Consider the following 24,134-nt stretch of genomic DNA (forward strand, 5'->3'; position numbering starts at 1 on the left):
CATCTATATGCAAAGGCTTTAAAACAGCTGTCCACAAACTATGTCCATGTGGCCAAACCCAGCCCACCCTACTATTGTAGATAAAATTTTATTGGAACACAGATGTACTACATGTATGTATTATCTGCTTTCACACTACATCAGCAGAGTTGAGTACAGTCATCCCTCAGATTCTATGGTAGACTGGTTCCAGGAAACTTCCCTACCAAAATCCTGGGATGTTCAAGTCCCTTATATAAAATGGCACAGTAACTGCAACTAACCTATGCACATCCTCCTGCATACTTTAAATCACCTCTAGATTACTTGTAATAATACTACATACAATGTAAACATTATGTAAATAGTTGTATTATGCTGGGCCAGACAAAGTGGCTCATGCCTACAATCCCAACATTCTGGGAGCCAAAGCAAGAGGATCACTGAAGGCCAGGAGTTCAAGACCAGCCTGAACAACACAGTGAGAATTCTCTATTAAAAACAAAACAAACAATAGTTATGTTCTACTGTTTATTTGCATTTATTATTGTGCTATTATATTTTATTGTTTTTTACCCTAATATTTTCTATCTGCAGTTGGTTGAATTCATAGATGCAAACTGAAACCACAGACACAGAGGGCCAACTGCAGTTAAGAGAATCATGTGGCCCAAAATGCTGAAAATGTTTACCACCAAGTATTTTACAGAGGAAGGTTTACTGACTCTGGTTTTCAAGAACAAGAATCCCTTCTGACTTCCACCCTCCCAGGACTAACAAGCATCCAAAATTAAATAATAAGGAAGAGGGAAATCAAGCTGTCACAACCAATTTGCTCTTTTTAAAGTTTAAAATGAGAATTTCAAAGTTAAGATGGCAGATACCACAAACTCATCTGATCTTAATCCCTAAAATCTACACTAAAATTATGATAAAGGGTTTTTTTGTTTTGTTTTGTTAGCAGACTAACACTGAAATCAAAGAAACAAGGGCAGCAACATTTTGGAAGCTGGAAACCAGACAGGTGATAATTTCATTGAGAGAACTGAAATCTAAGATTAGCAGTGGGGAAAGCTGAGAAGCAGCCCAATCACAGTCTTCAAAAGGATAAGAACTGGTGGTACCAGGTACATTTCTAGAACTAGGGCAAGGGGTGGGGCAGGAGAGAAGGTGACTAAAACAAGAAAGTAAAAACTGATAAGCAGTTAAATCATTACATCTTCTCTTCTACACTAGCAGACATATTCAGTTTCCTCTCGGAAAGGGTAAAATTCAGAACTTGGACTGGAAGACAACAGACACAGTTAACAGTATCAAAGATATAGGACTATGTACACATTAGAATGCTAAATGTAGAGCCTCCTCTACATTTAGAGAAACACCAGAGGCCAGATCTTTACCCAGACACTGTTCAATGATTAATCTGACTAGCCCAGAGGAAAAAAAAAAAAAAAAAAAAACCATTCTAACACTGGGGTTTCTAACAAATGCCCACTCTGGTGACCCTACACTGAAATCCCAAATTAACGAGCCTCCCCCTTCAACACTCAAATTTTCCAATCAATTTTCTTTTTTAATCATCTCTGAATTGTCCCTGCACCCCACCCAACCCAATCTTAATGAGCAGCCAACCAAGTATTGATTTATATTTTAGGAAAGCGTCTTAGATTGAGACCAAATGAGGGAAAGAAAATGTAAGAGCAAATGGACTATAAAGATGGAAGAAATATCCAGACAAACAAGATTATCATCAGTGAAACAAGGACAGGATGCTATTTTAAAAAACAAAACAACAACAACAAAAAAAACCAGGAAGAATAAAGCAGGTCTTGGAAACTAAAACAACAGAAATCTTAAAATTCAACACGAGCTGAAAGTCTTCAGTTCTGCCCAGAAAGAAGAGCAAAGAGACAAAGATGGAAAATAGGACAAAAGATCATGAGAAGACCAATCCAACACACAACACCTAATAGTAGCTCCAGAAAGAGAAAAAATAAATGAAGCAATCACAAAGTTAAATCAAGAATATCCCTGAAACTAAAAGCCCCTGAATTGCTGCACTGCAAGGGTCCACCACTGAACATGTAATGTTAAAAGAAAAAAAAAATAATGTGAAAATTTCAGAACTCTGAAGCCATAGTAGCTTCCAGAAAGAAATGTATATAAACTGTAACTGTATCTATTTCTTAATTATCATACACAAATAGTTAATTACAATGACTCTGAACTTCAACACAGCAACACTGGAAGCAAGTTGACAATGGAGCAATGCCTTCAAAATTCTGAAGAAAAATGATTCCCATCTTACTATCCTACACCCAAACTATCCGGCATAAAGGTAGAATAGTCATTTTGTGTCATGACATGTCTTAAAATAATTTACCTCCCTTGTACTATTCCAAGAAGGTACTAACACACTAAGAAAGCAATGGGAGATTTGGCAAACAACAAACCCAAGAGGAGAAACAAGGTGAAAACTCAGTAGATAAAATGACAGCTATGTCACCAAGGTTAAGCAATCCAAATTAGAAGTGTGACACAGGAGACGATCATTTTGAGAACTACTATCACTAAAAATGCTGTTTCCACTCTTCTGATTTGTTTAATGCTGAAGACAGAATGCATAAGAATGGCCCAAATTCTTATTTGTACTTCTATGTGTTGACCTTGTACTGAAGTTTCCAGCCCTCCCACTATCATTTGCTGATGCCTACAACAGCTATGGAAAATCATTTAGCAACCCCTCACTCCCAAGTGCTCTATTTTAACACGGGCTACTGTAAAATTACACACAACAAATCCTGTGCACCTCATCCCATTCTTCCTGACCCTGTTTCTGTAAAACATCCATCCACATTAGAATTCTGCCACATGCCAAACTGATTAAACCTATGCTTCCCAGGACACATGACCTTGCCCAATACTTCTCCATAAGTCTTTATAAAGCCTCAGAAAACTTGAGGCCAGACTATGACCCAGATAGTCTTTTTTCCTTGTTATCCTATCTTAGAGCCTTCAATTAAGTGGCAAAGTGGCAATGTTGCTTTACACAGCTAATTTGGTGATCACTATTCAGATTTTCAAAATTAAACACTGGTTGAGAATTTATAGGTGGTAAAGCTCTGAAGGAAAGCAAAGAAAGGAATTAGCAAAAGCCTGGATAGCACTTATATGTCTGCAAGGGAATGGTGCAAATGAGAAGGGGCACACAAGGCTTCTGATAGTAATGTTCTATTTTTAACTTGTCTTAATATTCCTTAAGCTCTACATATAAATACATTTTATACATATTTTGGGTGTTTGGTACATTACAATGCAAGCAGTAAAATCTTTGGGAAATATATACAATAAAAATGAATTCTGCAAGTATTTATAATCCATTATCATGCTCTGCACTTTCTTAAAAACAGTGACAAATGGTTCAGTATATATGATGGTTTTGAATATATGATCATAAATATACTAATGATCATATATTCTATATTTTATCTTGAATACACTGCACTACCCTTTTGTAAAAGTAGGTAGTAAGCATTAGTAACTACATTTTCATAATATATAATTCATGCTACTTGCTGTTAATAATAGAGTACAAAGTGATGCCAAATCTCGGAAAAAGAACCAACTTTCTGCCACTTACTTGTCAATGTCTGCCATGTTGTAAGAACTCCAAATATCTATGGAGAGAAACATCAATGTTAAAAAAAAGTGTATGATTTATTTAAAAAAAAAAACCAAAACCCTTTAAATCAATACCATGCTGAAAACTATCCCAAGAAATGTCTATTTCCTTTAAAATACCATCAGTGTTAAGAAGAAAAACTCACGGAACATGCAAATTCTTCCTTACTAGTACCAAAAGTAATTTTTCAAAGGATATTATTTAAAACAAGAAAAGTTACCACTAAGCTTTTAGAATCTGTTGTATATAGACTATGATAATAACACCATTGGTTAAAAAAAAAAAACTAACATTTGCTAGACTCATAGGAAAGGAACAGTACAAAGGATCTTCATTCAAATTCTTTCAACAACCAAGAAAGGTCAATTTCTGCTTAAATTTTTAGACTACTTAGCATCTTAAACAAATCCATTTTGTATTTAGCAATATTCATTTTTATGTAATTCATGTTTAAGAAAACCAAAACCTGTCGGCTACTGTACTCACTATGCCCCCTAGATCTCTTTTTAAAGAAGATTTAATCCTTGGATCAAATAGCCATTTAGACTATTTCAAAAGCTGTGGGTCCCAATCTTAATGTCAGGTAAGCCTTCCCTATCTCTTCAAATGTACATGTACCTCATGTTAGATAACTGATAACCACCAACCTCCAGCTTCCCCTAGATATGCTGGGGACATTGTCAAGACTTGTGGTTACCAGACCTGAGTAAGTTTACTGTTAAGACTGACCAGAGGGCATCCTAAGTTCCTTCTCACTAAAAGATTAGTATGAACCTGGAGAATACTGCTTTTAGAAAAATCTTAAAAGTAGATGTGCTATATTCAGGCAGCAAACAATGGTAGAATGCCACAGGTAATCTACAAATTACAAAAAAAACTAAACCAAGTTTTGATAGAATCCACATTAAAATCAAGTTTATCTTCTTAGCCAGGCACAGTGGCACGAGCCTGTAGTCCCAGCAGCCCAAGAGGCAAGATCATTTGAGCACAGGAGTTCAAGGCCTGCCTGGGAAACACAGCAAGACCCTATCTCTAAAAAAGTGATAATAAATAAGTAGAATCAAGCTATCTGGTAAAAAAAAAAATCTTAGTACATATTTAATCCACAAAATCCTGCATGTGTTTACTTTCACAGCAACGTATTATGCCTATGAACAAAGAGTTGCAAATGGAAAAGATCCTGATTTTAGCAGTTAAGTGCTAATATTTGGGGGAAACAGTATTACTGACCTAGTACTTACCCTTTAGAGTAATTATAAAGAAAATTTTTCTTCCTAATGTATTTAACTTTGTAAATATTTTGTATTTGTTGTAAATAATTCCTAATAGTACTGATGAATTTTTCTAGTGATGCTGGGTAATGATTCAGCATTTACAAAGTGTTTAGCAATTATGAATACTAATCAAAAATAAGAAAAACATTGAATCTCTGACATCAAAGAAATGCAAGTAGGATTCCAGTTTGTCTATCACATCATCAATAATTTCCTTTTAATACCAAGAAACTTGTGGTGCACATGCATCCTTATTTCTGGCTATTGTTCTTTCTGGAGAGCAATCTGACAATAGGAATATCAAAAGTCTTGAACATGTCCATCTCAGCCAAGCACCGTGGCTCACACCTGCAATCCCAGCACTTTGGGAGACCAAGGTAGAAGGACCGCTTGAGGACAGGAGTTCAAGTCAACCTTGGCAACACAATGAGACGCTGTCTCTTAAAAAATAAAAATTAAAAAAACAAAATATGTCCATCTCCAGATTTATTCACTTATGAGATCTACCATGAAAAAATTACAAAGAATCTAATGCCTTTGCTTTCCATGTTCACCTAGAAGGTTCTTCCACAGCTGGGAACAAGTCTTGCACATCCTTTCGCTCTCAGTTCAAAGTTTCACTCCCCAGAGATGCTTTCTCCAACCTGCAGATTCTGGTTAAGTAAGATTTCTTGGTTGTACACACACTCCTGTAAAGCTTTCTTTCCACCATAAGATGTCTCAGTTTGTAATTATAAATTAGGGTGACCTATGGTCTGTCTCTCCCAACTGACAAGATTCATGATTACAAGAATTAAATCTGATCTTGCCAATCACAGTGTTGTCTTCTTTGGGGTAGCACACAAAGCTTATTATAAACTTAGTACTATAATGGAATGTGCATAAATGGAATGCTTTGCAGTCACAAATGAAACGTATCTGAGTTGATATGAAGGAACACCAAAGCAAGGTAGAGAATGTATGCCAAAATCCCATTTGGATACGGGGGGGAAAAAAAAAAAAATATATATATATATATATATAAAATCTCCACTCATATATGCACATGCTTTAATATAAATAAAACCTTTTTAAAAACATACACCAAAAACCCAACCAGAGTAACCTAACGAGAAAGAAGGGACTGGGGGTAATGAGAACTAATTTCCCATTCACTATTATGGTCATGTGTGGATTATATGTTCTGAGAAATGTGTCTTTAAGTGATTTTATTGTTGTTCAAACATCAGAGTATACTTACACAAACCGAGATGGTATAGCCTACTACACACCTAGGCTATGATACAGACTATTGCTCCCAGGCTACAAATCTATACAGCATGTGACTGTACTGAACACAGTAGGCAACTTTAATGTAATGGCTAAGTATTTATGTGGTGCATGACTGCATTTGGTTTTCCAATACACAGATTTATATAATAATTTCCAATACACAAATGTATTCTGAAATTTTCTGGGTTTAATATATAGTGTCTAGTAAACCCAGCAATTGTCAAAAATAGAAACAAAACCCAAAACTTCCAAATTTAATTTTTATAACATTTTAATGTGCTCACAGAAGAATGGCTACACTGTTAACCTCAATGTCCATTTGCAGCATTATATTTATAGTTTAAATTCTTAAAATGAAACTTTATCTTTAGTAAAGAGGATCCAAGACAGAACATTTAAAGAATATTAACAGGAGGCATTTACTCCTCCAGAGAAGGCTGCTCTAACCTGCCCATTCTGGCTACATTGTATTTCTTGGTTGTAAGATAGACCTAATTTTCTAGTCAGTTGTAATCAGATCATTTGGGCTGACATCAACTTTGTAGCAATCCACAAACTAAGGCAAACAACTTCTGGCTCTATTTCATCACCTATATAAAGTAGAAAAATATCTGAGGGAGTAGGACCCAAAAATCTGCAGTCTAAACAAAAAACTCAGCTTCTGAGAGGTGGTTCTCAGGTAGACCACACTGACAAACACAAGTTTAGGTTAATACCTGTGTTAATTTTTTTCTGTAGTTGACATTAAATAAAATCAGTGAGAATCTTAGTTGTTAGACATTAAATTGCATTCCAAGATCTCTGTGAAAAACTTTCATTCCTGAAAGCAACAAACTAGATTATGCAGATCAATTCTACCAATGAAAAATACGGCTGGACGCAGTGGCTCATACCTGTAATCCTAGCACTTTGAAAGGCCAAGGCAGGCAAATTGCCTGAGCTTAGGAGTTCAAGACCAGCCTGGGCAACATAGTGAAACCCAGTCTCTACTAAAACACAAAAAATTAGCCAGGCATGATTGCGCACACCTGTAGTCCCAGCTACTTGGGAGGCTGAGGCAGAATTGCTTGAACCCAGGAGGAGGAGGCTTCAGTGAGCCAAGATCACAACACTGCACTCCAGCCTGGGTGAGAGCGAGACCCTGTCTCAAATAAAAAAAAAGAAAAAGAAAAATAATTAAAAGTGGAGACTTTTTAAACAAAAACATTTTGTTAAAAATCTTAAAAGCACCGAAATACTAACAAGATAGTAAGGAATTACCAGTCCAAAACTGAAGGCAAAACAGGAAGCAGAAGGAAGGCACTTGCACACTAAGGTCAACTGCCAATTATCAGCAATGTGAACTTTGGTTTTAACCAAAGTTAAAATTCTGGGCCTGTCCAAGATGGGTATCTTTATGGCAACTCTCCCAAATTAAGCAGGAACCCCAAAATGCTATATCCTCAAGAATAAATTCATTCTAATGGACAAACAGCACCAATTTACCTCATCTGTATTGCCCTCCAAACCCCAACCTATGTACTTAAAATGACCTGTCCCTGGTATATTTAGACACCTGCACATCCAAATATAAATGAAAGCTTCCTTCTAGACCTTAAAAAATTCATACAAGTAACTTTCACAGCCAACAGGAGAAACAAAATAAAACAGAAATCAATCCTACACAAAGACTTAAATACTGTCATACAGACTACAAACAAATATATACCTATAAGCATAGTAAGCCTAGCTGTCTTTGATCTAAGTTTGAAAATACACTGTCTGCAAGGAAGTCATCTATTAAAGGTGATATAACAAATTTGTAAAACTAGAACTTCCAGAAATAAAAATAACTGGAATCAAACTAAATGGGCTGGCTTAAGAGTAAGATAAACAGCTGAAGAATTAAGTGACCTGAAATGAAGCTTAGAAGAAAACTTTCAAAATATGGTAGAGCCACAGAATCTGAAGGACTGAAAATACTGAAAAGAAAAGACATTTTAGGATCCAAAAAAGCCTAATAAAGACTTCATACAAGTTCCAAGAGCAGGAGGATGGAATATTTGAAGACGTTAATATGCAAGAATTTTCCATTTCCTTAAGTGATGAAAGACACTAATCCACAGATTCAGGTAGCCCTACAAATCAAAACCATAAAATAAAGAACCCATATATATATGGGTTCTTTATTTTATATATATATATATATATATGGTTTATTTATCCAGCTCAGGATATATCAGTAAAAAGGCAAGATAGCAAAAACAAATTCATCTCAAAAGCACACACAGAAAAGGTAGATTAACTTCAAAGCCACAAAAAGACTGACAGCTGTCTTCTCTTCAATAAGACACCAAAAGACAACAGAATCCTCTATATGTTGAAAATAACTAAGGCTCTTAGAATACTATCCCCAACCAAAACATCTTTTAAGAACGAAGGTGAGGCCGTGTGCAGTAGCTCACATTTATAGTCTCAGCACTTTGGAAGGCTGGGTCAGGAGGATCGCTTGAGGCCAGGAGTTCAAGGCCAGCCTGGGCAATATAGATCATCTCTACAAAAAAATAAAATGCCTGTTGTAGTCCTAGCTACTTGGAAGACTGAGGCAGGAAGATCACTTGAACCCAGGAGTTTGAGGTTACAGTGAGCTATGATCATGCCGCTGCACTTCAACATATCTCCTTAAAAAAAAAAAGTAAAAGACAGTTTCAGAATAAAACACTAACCAAGGTAGTATGTATTGTCAGGAAAAAAATAGACTTCAAGGAAAAACATTAAGAGATAAAAAGGTCACTTTATAATAAAAGGTTCATACATATATGGTGTATATAAGATCTCAAAAGACATAACTGACCCTAAAAACATGCTTGAAGGCATTTTTTCTTTTTTTCTTTTTTTTTTTTTTTGGAGACAAGGCCTTGCTCTGTTGCCTAGGCGTGATACAGCTCACTGCAGCCTTGACCTCACAGGCTCAAGTGATCCTCTCACTCTCTCACCTCAGCCTCCTGAGTAGCTGGGACTACAGGTATGCATGCACCACCACACTCAGCTAATTTTTAAAAATTTTTTTTGTAAAGACAGAGTGTCTCACTATGTTGCCTAGACTGGTCTGGAAATCCTGTGCTCCCGCCTTGGCCTCCCAAAGTGCTGTGATTACAAGTGTGAGCCACCACGCCTGGTCTCCCGAAAGCAAATCTTCCTTCCTAAACTGAACCAAAAACAAAGAAAATCTTCCACCGAAGTGGGGAGGCAACTGACTGAACTAGATACATAGAGCTGACATAAGGCTAAGAAACCATTACCCAACTGCAGTCACATAACATTTTAGTCAACCCAGGACTGCATATACAACGGTGGTCCCATAAGATTATAATGGAGCTGATTCATATAAAAGTATGGCACTTACAATTATGTACAGTACATAATACTTGATAAGGGCAATAAATGACTTATTGGTTTATGTATTTACTATGCTTTTGGTGGTTAGAGTACACTCTAACTTATTTTTTAAAAAGTTAAAACTGCCTATGGTATTCAACACAGCAACATGCTACACAGGTTTGTAGCCTAGGAACAACAAACAGGCTATACCATATAGCCTAGGTGTGTAGTAGGCTGTACCATCTAGGTTTGTGTAAATACATTCTATGACATTCATAAAAGGATGAAACGGCCTAATGATGCATTTCTCCAGAACATATCCCCATTATTAACCATGCATGACTGTATATGTAAACAAATTCTATGTTAGAAGACTTAATGACCATAACTGCTATACAGCTTTTCCCTAGAGCACAGCGAGATACAAGGTGGAGTGCTTTTGAATTCCATGCTGCTATGGTTTGAGTATCTGTCCCCTCTAAAACTCATATTGAAATTTAATCCCCTATGTGGCAGCACTGAGAGGTGGGGTCTTTAAGAAGTGATTGGATCATGAGGGTTCCACCCTCACAAATGAATTAATCCATTAGTGGATTAATGTATTTCTTTATAAATTACACAGTTTCCCACCAGGGGAACTGGAGATCCGAGCTACCCAGTTAGCACACTCAGCCCCCTCCCCATGTGATACCCTGCACTGCCTTGGGAACCTTCAGAGTCCCCACAAGTAAGGTGCTCACCACATGGGGCCCCTCGATCTTGGATTTCTCAGCCTCTATAACTTCAAGAAATAAATTCTTTATTCATGCTGATTTACAGTAGAACAGTGTAAGTCAACATTCTTTCAAAACCAGGACAAAAATTATCTCATCATAAGTTATCATTGCTCACGTACATAACCATGGACGGGTTATTTAACCACTCCATACCTATTTCCTTGTTAAAATGTTGATGCTACCTATCTCTAAGTGCATTAAATGAGCTAATAATACACACAGAATTTAAAACAATACCTGAATAATCAATCAGTAAGTGTTGCCTACCACATTATTTACCCCTGTTATGCCCTTCTGTACCCTCTTCAGGAAGTAATTCCAAGACCAAAATTGTAACTCTAGACAGGTGTGGTGGCTCACACCTGTAAACTCAGCACTTTGGGAGGCCAAGACAAGATCACTTGACTTGAGGCATTTAAGACCAGTCAGGGCAACACAGCAAAAGCCTGTCTCCACAAGGAAAAAATACATATAACCCTGTTTCCCAATAAAAATCAAAATGTACAAAACTTCTGAATAAGTAAAAATGTATACAAATATGCAGGAAGTAAAAGGCAGAGTTGGTAACCAAAGGTATAGAAGTCAATTTCTATGGCAAGCCCAGTAATGTACTCTAATGTTCTGCAGTCATTGAGCTAAACAACTTACATATGGATAGGTGTAAAGTAACAAGTCTCCTTCTAACCCCTATACTGCCCAAAAACTTATTTAGATGAAATCAGTTTGAAACGGAATTTAAAATCATCAATTATAACAGGTTCCTTCGTGCAAACGTTGTATTACCCTATGCCCCCTTTACCTTTTTCTTCCTTCACAGCTCTCATCACAATTTGACATTTCACATCTAAGCAACAAATTTGCCTCTTTTGCTCATGAGATACATGTCCATACAGGTGCCAGATAGTTACCCAAAGAATAAACTGAGAACACAAGTAATTACAGGTTTGATTAAACTTGAAGATCTGAATACATTGATCATTAATATTTTGATATTGATGAGGTTTCATTCTAATCCTTCGTTTCAAATTTACAACCAAGAAGTAAACAAATAAAATACTGTATTTTGACATCTTCAGACCTTTTAAGTCCAACAGATACTGCTTCTGTAGCCCCTTCTACAAAAAGACCCTTAGTTTTTAACATATTTTCAGCAACTTAGAATCAACTCAGTTACCGGGAGCCAACAGGAGCAAGCTGAATAAAAAGAGATGGCACTTTGGATTACATTCGTCATGGTACAGGTATTCTTTACAAAAATCTCATTAAAGGCCAAGTGCAGTAATTTACCATATTCGGTATTAGCTTTATAATTCTGCAAATCAATGGGCCTAATATGAAAATAGGTACTTTCTAGCAGATAAAATTTAGAAAAATATTCAAATCGGTATACTGAAAACTTTTAAATTTCTATTAATTAACATAATGTTGACTTGGAAGGAGAATCTATGAAAGTCAGGTTTTATGATAGAAGATGTCCAAGTCCACCTACTAGGGTTTAGTTCCACATATTCTCCAAAGGATAGTATTCTTAGAACTAAACTATAGATTTAGGCCATTTATTTAAACTTGGGCAATTCGAACAAGCTTGAAACACCAGAGTGCCTTGAAAATAACTGTAAATGTCATTTATTTCCCTTTGATTTTTAAATGGTAACCCATACGTAAAAGGTTTTTCCCTTATTCAATCACAGGTCATGTGTATTGCTTCCAAAGTAAATATTAATTTAAGTGAGTTAATTCCATTAACTCCAAAGTGAGTATTAATTTAAGCTGACCAAAAAAAGAGGACCCAGATACCCGTTTCCAAAGATGTTTTGAATCCACCTATTTTCAAAAGGCCAAATTTCATTTTACAGCTCTTCTGAAACCAGGGAAGCAGTGTAAATTTTTAATTGCAGCAGTGAGATACCTTAAAATGTTAGCAGTGATATTTTTAAAATGTAGTTGTTTCAGAACTGATCAGTGACCGTCTAAAACAGGGGCTCCTTGAGGACATCCTGTGCCTGGTTCATCCTTTTTGTACTCTCAAAGTCTAGCCTTCCAAGATAGGACCTCAGTCCCAGCCTCCCTACACTGCCATCCCCGAGATCTTTAGGGGAGTGGGGTTCATTGACAAGGTTGCAGGCTACAAACTTGGCTAAGTTTATACTAACACCTCATTCCATCCTACCTCCCATCTTAAAAAGGAAACAGTTTAAGTATCTTATTCTAGTGATTTCAATAAACGAACTAATTTATAAGAAAGCCAAGAACAATTAAAGTCACAAAGGGCCAAACTTCTTATTTTCATCTAAGAACCGTTTGCAGGGGTGGTCCGATCTTTTGGCTTCCCTGTGCCACATTAGAACTGTCTTGGGCCACACGTAAAATACATTAACTAGTTGATGAGCTTTTTCAAAATAATAATAATAATAAAGCTTATGAATTTGTGTTGGGCCACATTTAAAGCCGTCCTGGGCCGCGGGTTGGACAAGCTTGGTTTAGGGGTTTAGATCGATTAGGGTCAATACTCCCCAAATAAAAAATCCTGATCAAGACACCCATCTAACTGTACCTGGGAAACACAACAACCTTTTGCTAATAACAGTTAACATAAGCGCTATATACGCGTTAACTTTTTAAAATACTAGCAGTGGAGGCCCTTCCTCATCATCAGCTAACATCCACAATCTCTGGTACCAATAAAAAGATTAAGACCAAAGAGAAGCAGTTTGAAACCCAGGGACAGGGCTTACTAGCTTACTCTCCCTTTTCACGTTCCACCGTCTCTACAACTTTCAAAGTAAGGATAGCCCGAGGGCAAGGGTCTCCAACCAGGCCCAGCCGGTGGCCACGAAGCCCATTACCACGTGTGGAGGGAAGCCGCCGGGGGGTTTCCCCTCCCCGCGCGGCCGCCCCCAATGGGCGGAGAGCCCGGGAGCGCCGCAGTCTCCCCCGCCCCCTCCCCGCCTCGGGGCCTCGTCCCTCCACAGCCCCTCCCTCCCGTCGGAATTTGCAGCCTCCGCCGTTCTTTCATCTCCCAGCGGCCTCCCTCCTGGTATTATTTTTGAGGGAAAAGCAGGGGGGTGTCGAAAAGGCGGCCGGCTCTGCACTCGGCCCGTACGCCGGGGGCCTCCCGGTCCCCGCGGCGCAGTCGACTCTCAGGGCACCCGGGCGTCACCGCGGCCTCGCTCCGGTCCACGCGGAGAAGACGGTGGAGCTCAGAGAACCTCACGCCGCCAGGCCGCGCCAACCCCTACGTCGCCTCAGCCGTCCCAGATAAAAGCGCTGGTCGGCCCTAGGGCCCCTCTCAGGCTCCGGGGTCCAGACTCCGCGGTCCTGTCCGACCTCACAGGACGACCCCGGAGGCCCTGGGCGGCCGGCGGCCCCGACTCCCCGCTCCCAGTCCCTCTATCCCTCCGGCCCTCCCATCTGCGCAGGCCGCCCAGCGAAAACTACGTTCCCCCTTCCCTTCCAGGCCCCCATCCGTTACCGGCGGCTAGTATGGGGAGCCAGGCGGCCGGAGCTGCGCAGGCAGTGACTCAGGGCGGCAGCGGCGGCTGGAGGAGCAGGAGGCGGCGCCGCGAGCAGATGGCGCTAAAAAAGACCCAAGAGCCCGCCGCTCGCGCTCATATACAATTAGCGTCAGCACGTAGGGCCCTCTCGCCGCCCTCCCCCCGGCCTTGTAGTCTCCCAGCAACGCGAGCGAGAGGCGGGTCCAGGCCGGGTTGCCTAGCAACTGAACCGTCCTTCTTCCCCGGCGACCTCCATACCGCAGCCGAGGACTCCTGCAGACCCTGGGACTCCTGCAGCCCCGAGGCCCAGCGCCGCGCTTGGGCTCCTCTGGTTCCCGCCGGTGTCTAACCTTCTCTGTTAAGCACCCCACCATCTCTTTTCTCCCCGCTGAGCCGGAAAGGAAATCTCAACCCCATCAGTTGTGGGGAAGGCCTGGCCCGCGTGCCCGGCGCCCGGCCCGCTCCGCCCCCTTCGGCGTTGTGCTGGGAATGCTGAGGGCGGGCGCTAGTCGCCTCGTCCCTCTGTCGCCGCAGCCTAGACGGCGGGCGCTCCCTGTCAGGGCCTAATTCCTGCAACTCGCCGGCCCCCGGTAACTATTTTCCCTCCCCGCCTAAGAAAAACAGTTTTTTCCTCTAGACCACTTCGGCGGCCTCTTCTGCCTGTTTTGCTTCGAACTATGCCAGCGGGTCTCCGTGCCTTTAGGGGGTGCTCGTCATCCTGAGCTCCCCATCCCCCCGCCACATACTTGTACCTGATGTACAGTCCCTTCAGTTCTTTTGACGGATGAAAATGGCATATTTGTGCATTCTCTGGATGCGTTATAATGAGGACATTCAGTATGTCTGTTGTTTCATCTTTCTGAAAAAGTAAATCGCATTAAATCCTCAGGCTTGTAAAACCTCGTAACTAATTTTCAAGTGATGATGAATTGACTAACATTAACTCAAAAAGTTGTTCTCAGAATATGGTCTGAGGGTCCCCAGACCCTTTCAAGAGGAAGGTCAAAACTATTTCCATATTAATGTCAAGACTGTCTTTTGCATTCTCATTCTCTCACAAGTGTACAGTGGGGTTTTCCGGAGGCTATGTGACATGTGATAAGGAAACAGACTGAAAATAGAAGCAGATAGGAGAATCCACTCATCTGCGGTTAAACCAGACGTTAAAGAGATTTGCAAAAACTCGATTTGGGGGCAAGAGGGAGTAGTTATTTTTCTTTTTTCTTTTCTTTTCTTTTTTTTTTTGAGAGGGAGTCTCGCTCTGTCGCCCAGGCTGGAGTGCAGTAGCACGATCACGGCTCGCTGCAAGCTCCGCCTCCTGGGTTCAAGCCATTCTCCTGCCTCAGCCTCCCAAGTAGCTGGGACTACAGGCACCCGCCACTATGCCTGGCTAATTTTTCGTTTTTTTGTTTTTTTTTCTTTTTTTTTGAGACGGAGTCTCACTCTGTAGCCCAGGCTAGAGTGCAGTGGCCGGATCTCAGCTCACTGCAAGCTCCGCCTCCCGGGTTCACGCCATTCTCCGGCCTCAGTCTCCCGAGTAGCTGGGACTACAGGTGCCCGCCACCTCGCCCGGCTAGTTTTTTTGTATTTCTTAGTAGAGACGGGGTTTCACCGTGTTAGCCAGGATGGTCTCGATCTCCTGACCTCGTGATCCACCCGTCTCGGCCTCCCAAAGTGCTGGGATTACAGGCTTGAGCCACCGCGCCCGGCCAATTTTTCGTATTTTTAGTAGAAACAGGGTTTCACCGTGTTAGGCAGGATGGTCTCGATCTCCTGACCTCGTGATCCGCCCAGCTCAGCCTCCCAAAGTGCTGAGATTACAGGTGTGAGCCACCTCACCGGGCCTATTTTTCATATAAAAAATTATTTTTGTTAATATTTGATTGCTTTATTGTTTTTAAATGAAATACTCTAAAAATTTCTCACTTTTAATTTCTGACATAAGTATCAGTATCAATAATGCACATAAAAGTTCTTTGGGGTCCTCAACTTTTAAAGGAGTGTAAAGGAATCCTAAGACTACAAAGTTTGAGAACCTGTTCTCTAAATCTTACATTTCTTGAAACTTCAAACTGCCTAGAATCCCCTGTTGTAATCCACACATTTAACAACTGTATCTTCCATTTGAGGGGATACGATGTTTTCCTTGGCGCTCCAGAACCTCATTGAAATTAATTGCCTTTCCCACTCTACACTGCAGATGCCTCTGTTTATTCATTCATTTTAGTTTTTCATATACAATTCCTTTGTTGTTCTCATAGCCTGTTCCTATACACCCTTCTCAACACTGATGTAATGCTAACAAGGAGCGTAATAGCATCAATAATGGATCTTCAGGAAGAACCCACTATACATAAACAATGTAGATCAGTGCTCAGTTTGAACATAAATTTGACACGTTAATTTCAATGAGAATTTCAGGAGTGTTGCATTTTAATCAAAGCTTTGCACAATGCAAGGTAATTAGCATATTAAAATGAACTAAATAACTTTCACTTTCTTTCCATAAATCTTTATGGTAGCAGAATTTCTGAGACAAAATTGAGAAGTTAGCTTTTGTGATGGTTTTTATCCTACACCAGAAAGCCTCACCAATTTTTGGCACTTCACCCATGAAGGCTCTTGATTTTTTAGGTTTCACCACCACTCCCTGCCAACCCCTATAACTTAGGTGTTATCATTACCAGTGGATATGCTCTTTCCCCCTTTTCTCCAGCTTCCTCTTCTTTTTTCAGTGTATCCTAGCCAATCTAAGAAACTAAAACAATAAAAAATTTCTAATAATGCATGCCTTTTTTATATAGTCTTTTGAATTAAAGTCCAGGGAAGGGCAGACATTTATGCATTCATTCAACAAATATTTATATCAGGCACAACTTTGGACTGTAGAAATACAGCATTTAGTAAGAAAGACAAGGTTCTTGATTTTATTGAAGTTATGGTCTAGTGAGGTGAGGCAAATGATTAGCAATAAAATAATTTTACTAATAAAATATTAGTAATAAAACAATTTCACTTATCAATAATAAATAATTGATAAGTGAAAGCTATAAAGAAAATATAATGAGAAAAGGGATAGAAAGTGACTGACTTGAAGATACCTTTGAGCTTTTTTATTTTTTTTTAGACGGAGTCTCTTTCTGTTGCCCAGGCTGGAGTGCAGTGGCACCAATCTCGGCTCACTGCAACCTCTGCCTCCGGGTTTCAAGCGATTGTCCTGCCTCAGCCTCCTGATTAGCTGTGACTACAGGCATGCACAACCACGCCCAGCTATTTTTTTTGTATTTTTAGTAGAAATGGGGTTTCACCATGTTGGTCAGGCTAGTTTCGAGCTCCTGACCTCAAATGATCCGCCTGCCTCAGCCTCCCAAAGTGCTGAGATTACAGGTGTGAGCCACTGCACCCGGCCACCTTTGAGCTTTTTACATTGGCCCCTCTTATACCCCCAAATCACACAATGTAGTTAACTCATCTAATTTAATTGCAATAAATGGTGACCCTGGTCACTGATCTGGGGCAATGCCAAATTTTCTGTTATGGTTCCTTTTCTCATGCTCTCTTTGGCAGCGTATATACTAAAATAAAGTTTCTTTTTTCTCTATCTCCCATGATTTTCATTTGGTAGATTTTTATAGCATTGTAGCCTAGAGGCTTAGAGGTGTGGCTCTGGAGTCAAACAGCCTGTTTTGTCCCTATTTTTCTACCACTTAATAGCTGTGTAACATTGGCTAAGTCACTTAGCCATCCCAGGTTTCACTTTCCACATCTGTAAAATGAGGAAAATAAGCTTGTATTTCTCACAAGGTTGTTGTGAAACTTAAAAAAAAAGAAAAAAAATTTTTTTTTTTTTAATCAAGAGTGGTCTTGGTGTATTACCCAGGCTGGTCTTGAACTCCTGAACTCAAGAGATCCTCCCACTTCAGCCTCCCAAAGTGCTGGGATTACAGGCCTGAGCCACCTTGCCCAGTTGTGAAACTTTTGGAGACAGAGTCTCACTGTGTCACCCAGGCTGAGGTGCAGTGGCACAATCTTGGTTTACTGCAACCTCTGCCTCCCATATTCAAGCAATTCTTGTGCCTCAGCCTCCCAAGTAGCTGAGACTGCAGGTGTGTGCCACCACATTCTGCTAATTTTTTGTATATTAGTAGAGACAGGGTTTCACAATGCCCAGGCTGGTCTCAAACTCCTGAGCTTAGACAATCCACCTGCCTCGGCCTCCCAAAGTGCTAGGATTACAGGTGTGAGCCGCTGTGCCTGGCTTAGCTGTGAAACTGTAAATAACACCTTTAAGTTGCTTAACATAATGCCTGACATATATAGTGAATGCTCAATAAAAGGTAACCATTTTTAACCTCTTACCAAAGTTTTGTTTTTATTTTTGTTTTATTTAAAGGTTTAAGGAAGTACCCCAAAGTCTTCTGATAGTATCTGACACTTTTTGTGAAATATTTTATTAAAAGCTATCTAGTCACAACTTTTAAAAGACATTTTCCTGAGCTGCAATAATCCACACCAATTACCATAAAAATATTATAGTCAACGTTTCTCAATATTGGATAAGAACTACAGAGATCAACAAGAAAGCTGATGACAAAGATGGTATTTCACCTGTGCTTGTGTCTGTATTTCAGCCCCTATGTAGTAGAAAAAAAGCATAGGCCTTAACATCAGACAGGTATAGGCTCCCTCCAACACTTTGTGACCTTGTGAAAGTACTTACCCACTCTGATCTTCAAGTTTCCCTATCTGAAAAATGCATTAATAATTATAATAAAACCTGTCTCTTTATTAGCATAAAATAAAGAAATGTCTGTAAGTTCCCAGAGCAATGACTTGCCCTTTAAGTACTCAATATTTATTTTCTTCCCTCTGAATTAATCTGTAGGTAAAACATCCAAAGGAACTAATAATAATTATCATCTAAAAACTGCACAAGATACATTTAAATAACAGTTACCTTGGTTAGATCTGGATTTTTTAATTTTTTCCTACTTTTCCCCAAATTAATTTATAGCTGCAATGTAATCAAATTCCAAGTGGAAAATTAGGAACAAGATGCCTTAAATTTTTCTCTCTACATCCAAAAAAATAAAATAAAATAAAGGATTAATAGTTTTTTTGTTTAAAAAAATCTTTTTTTTTCTTTGAGACATAGTTTTGCTCTTGCTGCCCAGGCTGGAGTGCAATGGCACGATCTCGGCTCACTGCAACCTCCACTTCCGGGGTTCAAGCAATTCTCCTGCCTCAGCCTCCCAAATAGCTGGGATTACAGGCATGCGCCACCACGCCTGGCTAATTTTGTATTTTTAGTAGAGACGGGATTTCTCCACGTTGGTCAGGCTAGTCTCAAACTCCTGACCTCAGGTGATCCTCCCTCCTTTGCCTCCCAAAGTGCTGGGATTACAGGAGTGAGCCACGGCACCTGTATTTTGTTTTTTGGTTTTCTTTTTTTTTTTTTTTTGGAGACAAGGTCTCACTCTGTCACGCAGGCTGGCATGCAGTGGTGCAACTACAGCTTGACCTCCCTGGCTCAAGTAATCCTCCCACTTCAGCCTCCCACGTAGCTGGGACTACAGATGTACACTACCATGCCTGACTATTTATTTTTATTTTGGGGCTCTCACTATGTTGCCCAGGCTGGTCTCCAACTCCTGTGCTCAAGCAGTCCTCCCACCTTAGCCTCCCAAAATGTTGGGATTACAGGCATGAGCCACTGTGCCTGCCTTGTTTAAGAATATTTTTATTTTGCTGTCATTACTTAACTGAACTTTTTATTGAAATGATTATAGATTCACATGAAGTTTTGAGAAATAACTACAGAGAGATCCATGAAAACTTTCCCCAGTTTACCATAATGGTAACAATCCACCATCTTATTCAGATTTTCCCAGTTTCACTTGTATCCATTTGTGTGTTTATGGATTTAGTTCTATACAATATTACCATTTGTGGGTTTGTGTATCTATCACCAAGAAGATACAGATCAGCTATATCACCCCAAGGATCCTTTATGTTGCCCTTTTATTCATTCATTTATTTTTAATTTTAGTTCTTTTTTTTCCTGGACAGGATTATTGCAGTGTACGTTGACCTTTTGTTACGGTCAGGGTTTTTTGTTTTTTTGTTTTTTTATATGTCACATAATGTTCTGCATTCCTAGATTTTATTTTGTTTCTCACACATAGACCACTTAGGTAGAAAATATGCCATTGTTAGGCTGGGCGCAGTGGCTCATGCCTGTAATCCCAGCACTTTGGGAGTCCGAGGCAGGGGGCGGGGATCACCTGTGGTCGGGAGTTCGAGATCAGCCTGACCAACATGGAGAAACCCTGTCTCTACCAAAAATACAAAAGTAGCTGGGCGTGGTGGCACATGCCTGTAATCCCAGCTACTTGAGAAGCTGAGGCAGGAGAATTGATTGAACCTGGGAGGCGGAGATTGCAGTGAGTCAAGATCGCGCCATTGCACACCAGCCTGGGCAACAACAGCAAAACTCCATCTCAAAAAAAAAAAAGAAAATATGCCATTGTTTTGTGCGGGCCTTCAATATTTCTGCCCTAAACCATTTGCAATAGCCTCACAGTTGGTCTCCCTAATACCAATCTGTTATTCCACTTCAATCTACCAAAGTTATTGCTCTAAAATGTAAGTCTAATCAAGTCAGAGAAGGTTCTCTGACTCGTCAAGACAAAGCTGGCTGCAAACCCTTCTGTTTGTGGACAACACTTGTATGTGGGTATTTATGTAGATATGTATTCATTCATTCCTGAGCCCATGTTTCCTTCTCCCACAACACGCACTACTCTAGACTGTTAACTGCTGCAGGGCAGTGTTATTGTTTTTTACATACCCTTGGTTTAAACAGTGACTGGCTGTGAAGGGCTTTCAGTAAATATTTATTTGCTTGAAAAAATGAAATGAAAGGAAAGATTCAAGGAAGAAAGGAAGGGAAGGATGGAGAAAGGAAATAAAGAACCTATTGAAAACAATCAGGAAGTCACAATATTTTATGTAAATAATCCTTTTTTGAAGTCAATTACATCAATTCTACATTTATCATAGAGTCTATAGTAGACAAATTTGACAATCTAATCTGCACAAGAAGATTTTGGATATGGTTTGGACATTGTCTGGGTTTTCATTTGAATATTATTTGGGTATTTGTTAGGATATTATTTTCCCTCATCCATTTGCTGGTAAAAAGAAAGTAAAGAAATGTTGATATATTTTAGATCATAATGAATAAATAAAACAAATTACATGGTATAATTTGGAGATGATCAGAGTCCATTACTGGGACAATTGAGAGTGAAATGTCGTATACGCACAACATGGAGTATTATGTAGCAGAACATTGAATGTAATATGGCAATATTGAATCTTTAAAATGTAGCGGTTGCAAAATAAAGCCACAATGAGATACTCTTACACACCTATTACAATTGCTTAAATTTTAAAAAATATAACAGTACAAAATGCTGACAAAGACATAAAACAACAGGAACTCTTAACTCTGCTGGTGGGAATGCAAAATAGTTCAATCGTTTCAGAAGACTGTTTGGCAGTTTCTTTAGTGGCTTACGCCTGTAATCCTAGCACTGTGGGAGGCTGAAGTGGGAGGCTGAGGTGGGAGTTTCGCTTGAGCTTAGGAGTTTCAGACCAGCCTGGGCAACACAGCAACATCTTGTCTCTACAAAAAATTTAAAAATTAGCCAGGCATGGTGGTGCATGCCGGTAGTCCCAGCTACTCAGGAGACTGAGATGGGATGTTCACTTGAGCCGGGGTGGGGGTTGTGTATGCGGGGGGGGTCGAGGCTGCAGTGAGCAGTTGTGCCACTGTTCTATAGCCTGGGTGACAGAGCATGACCCTGTCTCAAAAAAATTTAAAAATAGGCTGGCAGGCACAGTGGCTCACGCCTGTAATCCCAGCACTTTGGGAGGCTAAGGCAGGTAGATCACCTGAGGTCAGGAGTTCCAGATCAGCTTGGCCAACATGGCAAAACCCCATCTCTACTAAAAATAGAAAATTAGCCTGGCGTGGTGACCCGCACCTGTAATCCCAGCTACTCAGGAGGCTGTGAGGCAAGAGAATCACTTGAACTTGGGAGGTGGAAGTCACACTGAGCTGAGATGATGCAATTGCACTCCAGCCTGGGTGACAGAGCAAGACTCCGTCTCAAAACAAAACAAAACAACAACAACAACAAAAATGAACAAAAAATTTTAATAAATAATAAATGAAATAAAGTTGAATATACATTTACTATATGACACAGTAATCTTTCTACTGAGTAGTTATCCAAATGAATTGAAAATTTATGTACACACACAAACACACACACATATACAACTTTATTTCTAATTGGCAAAACCAGGAAACAGCCAAGATCTCCCTCTGCAGGTGAGTGAATAAGCAAACTGGCGCATTCATATGATGGAAATGAAAAGAAAAAAGCTACTGATTCTGAGGTAGGAGGCAGGACTTGGCTCCAGAGGTAGGGCCTGGACATTGGGATCAAATTGAGGACTAGCTAAAACAAGTCTAAGATGGAAGCGCCTCTCCATAAGACATGCCCACCAGTGTGCTTGTCAGTTTACCATTGCCATGGCAACACCTGAAAGTTACCACCCCTTTCCATGGCAATGACCTGGAAGTTACCACCCTCATTCTAGAAACTTCTGCATAACCACCTCTTAATTTACATATAATTAAAAGTGGGTATAAATAGGACTGTAGAAGTGCCTCTGTGCTGCTACTCTGGGCACACTGCCTATGGGGTAACTCTGCTCTGGCAGGAGGAGTACATTTGCTGCTGCTGTGCACTGCCACTTCAATAAAAGTTGCTATTTAACACTGCCACTCACCCTTGAATTCTTTCCTGGGCAAAGCCAAGAACCCTCCAGGGCTAAGCCTCAATTCTGGAGCTCACCTGTCCTGCATTAATTCACTCAACAACATGGATGAAACTCAAATGCATTTTTGCTAAGTGAAAGAAGTCAGACTCAAAACTCTATATATTACAATTCCATTTCTACAGCATATGTAAAAGGCAAAACTATGAAGAGAGAAAACATCAGTGATTGCCAAGGGTTGGGTAAGAGGTGCAGAGTTGACTCCAAAGGGGTTGTAGGGGGATTTTTAAAAGATAATGGAATTGTTCTATATTCTATAGGTAGTGCATATATGACTACATACATTGAGCAAAATCCATTTGCTATATTCAGTTTCTCAGAGAGTCAACCAGATGTTGGGGAAATACTAGGATAAAACGCAGACTGTGACAAATTAATCTAACTGAGTTATAAACATATAATCTCACAAGGGGGTGAGTGAAAAAGGAGTTGACTTTTGAAAACAGTATTTTGACTGGACACTATAAAGCTAAAGGCAAAAAGAGTTACACATAAGCATTGCACTATAGTTGATAAATTTATTTATCAAAGGGATAATAAGCATTAGCAATTTGGAAACTAATTTCCCTGTATCCTAAGATACCTCTATTCGTTTGCTAGGGCTACCATAACAAACTGGGTGGCTTAAGCAATACGATGTATTTTCTCATAGTCCTGGAGGATGGAAATCCAAAATCAAGTTGTTGGCAGAGTTGGTCCCTTCTGAGGGCTGTGGAGGAAGGATCTGTTCCAGATCTCTTTCACTGGCTTGTAAATAGCTGTCCTCTCCCTGTGCCTCCCTCTATGTGTGTGTCTTTTTGAATTTTCCTTTTGTATAAGGACATCAATCAGATTAGGGCCCATCCTAATTACCTCATTTTAACTTGATTATCTCTGTAAAGATGCTGTCTCCAAATAAGGTCACATTATGAGGTACTGGGGGTTAGAATCTCAATGTATGAATTTTAGGATAACAATTCAACTCCTAACACCAGGGTCTGGCAAATGACTAAATAATTGTAGATAATGGGAGCCAGGTCTCTTGCTACCAGGGAACAAGTCACAAATAAGCAAGGAGAGAAGGCTAGAATGAACCATGTGGTGCTAGATTAGGGTCAGAGATAGAAGTATGAATGAAGTCATGTTTATAGATAGATAGATGATAGATGGATGATAAATAGATGGACAATAAAGATGTACATATACATAGGCTAATATATTTCCTAGCTTTGCCCACTGAGGAAGCCTAGAGGCAGTGTGATATAGTTTGGATATTTGTCCCTGCTCAAATCTCATGTTGAAATATAATTCCCAGTGTTGGAGGCGGGGCCTGGTGGAAAATGTTTGGGTCATGGGATAGAATCCTTCGTGGCTTGAGGCCGTCCTCACCATAGTGAGTGAGGAA

At 39.9% G+C, this 24,134-nt stretch overlaps 1 protein-coding gene across 7 annotated transcripts in view; it reads right to left on the minus strand.

Annotated features, from left to right (window-relative positions):
- NAP1L1 (nucleosome assembly protein 1 like 1) overlaps nucleotides 1-14,808 on the minus strand; it is a 40,828-nt gene extending 26,020 nt beyond the window's left edge. For 3 of the 7 annotated variants that reach the window (XM_021922625.2, XM_021922624.2, XM_021922626.2), the window contains exons 1-2: nucleotides 14,188-14,808; nucleotides 3,620-3,656 (exon numbers count right to left, since the gene is read on the minus strand). In XM_021922625.2, the coding sequence (XP_021778317.1) occupies nucleotides 3,620-3,656; nucleotides 14,188-14,254 (104 nt within the window). In that variant the 5' untranslated portion in view covers nucleotides 14,255-14,808. Of the gene's footprint in view, nucleotides 1-3,619; nucleotides 3,657-13,815 lie in introns of all 7 variants that reach the window. The other 4 variants (XM_021922628.2, XM_021922627.2, XM_021922629.2 and 1 more) reach the window with 2 other exon arrangements.
- Between the last annotated feature and the right edge of the window lie 9,326 nt (nucleotides 14,809-24,134).

Source organism: Papio anubis, chromosome 9 (assembly GCF_008728515.1).
Source record: "Papio anubis isolate 15944 chromosome 9, Panubis1.0, whole genome shotgun sequence".
Lineage (NCBI taxonomy): Eukaryota > Metazoa > Chordata > Mammalia > Primates > Cercopithecidae > Papio > Papio anubis.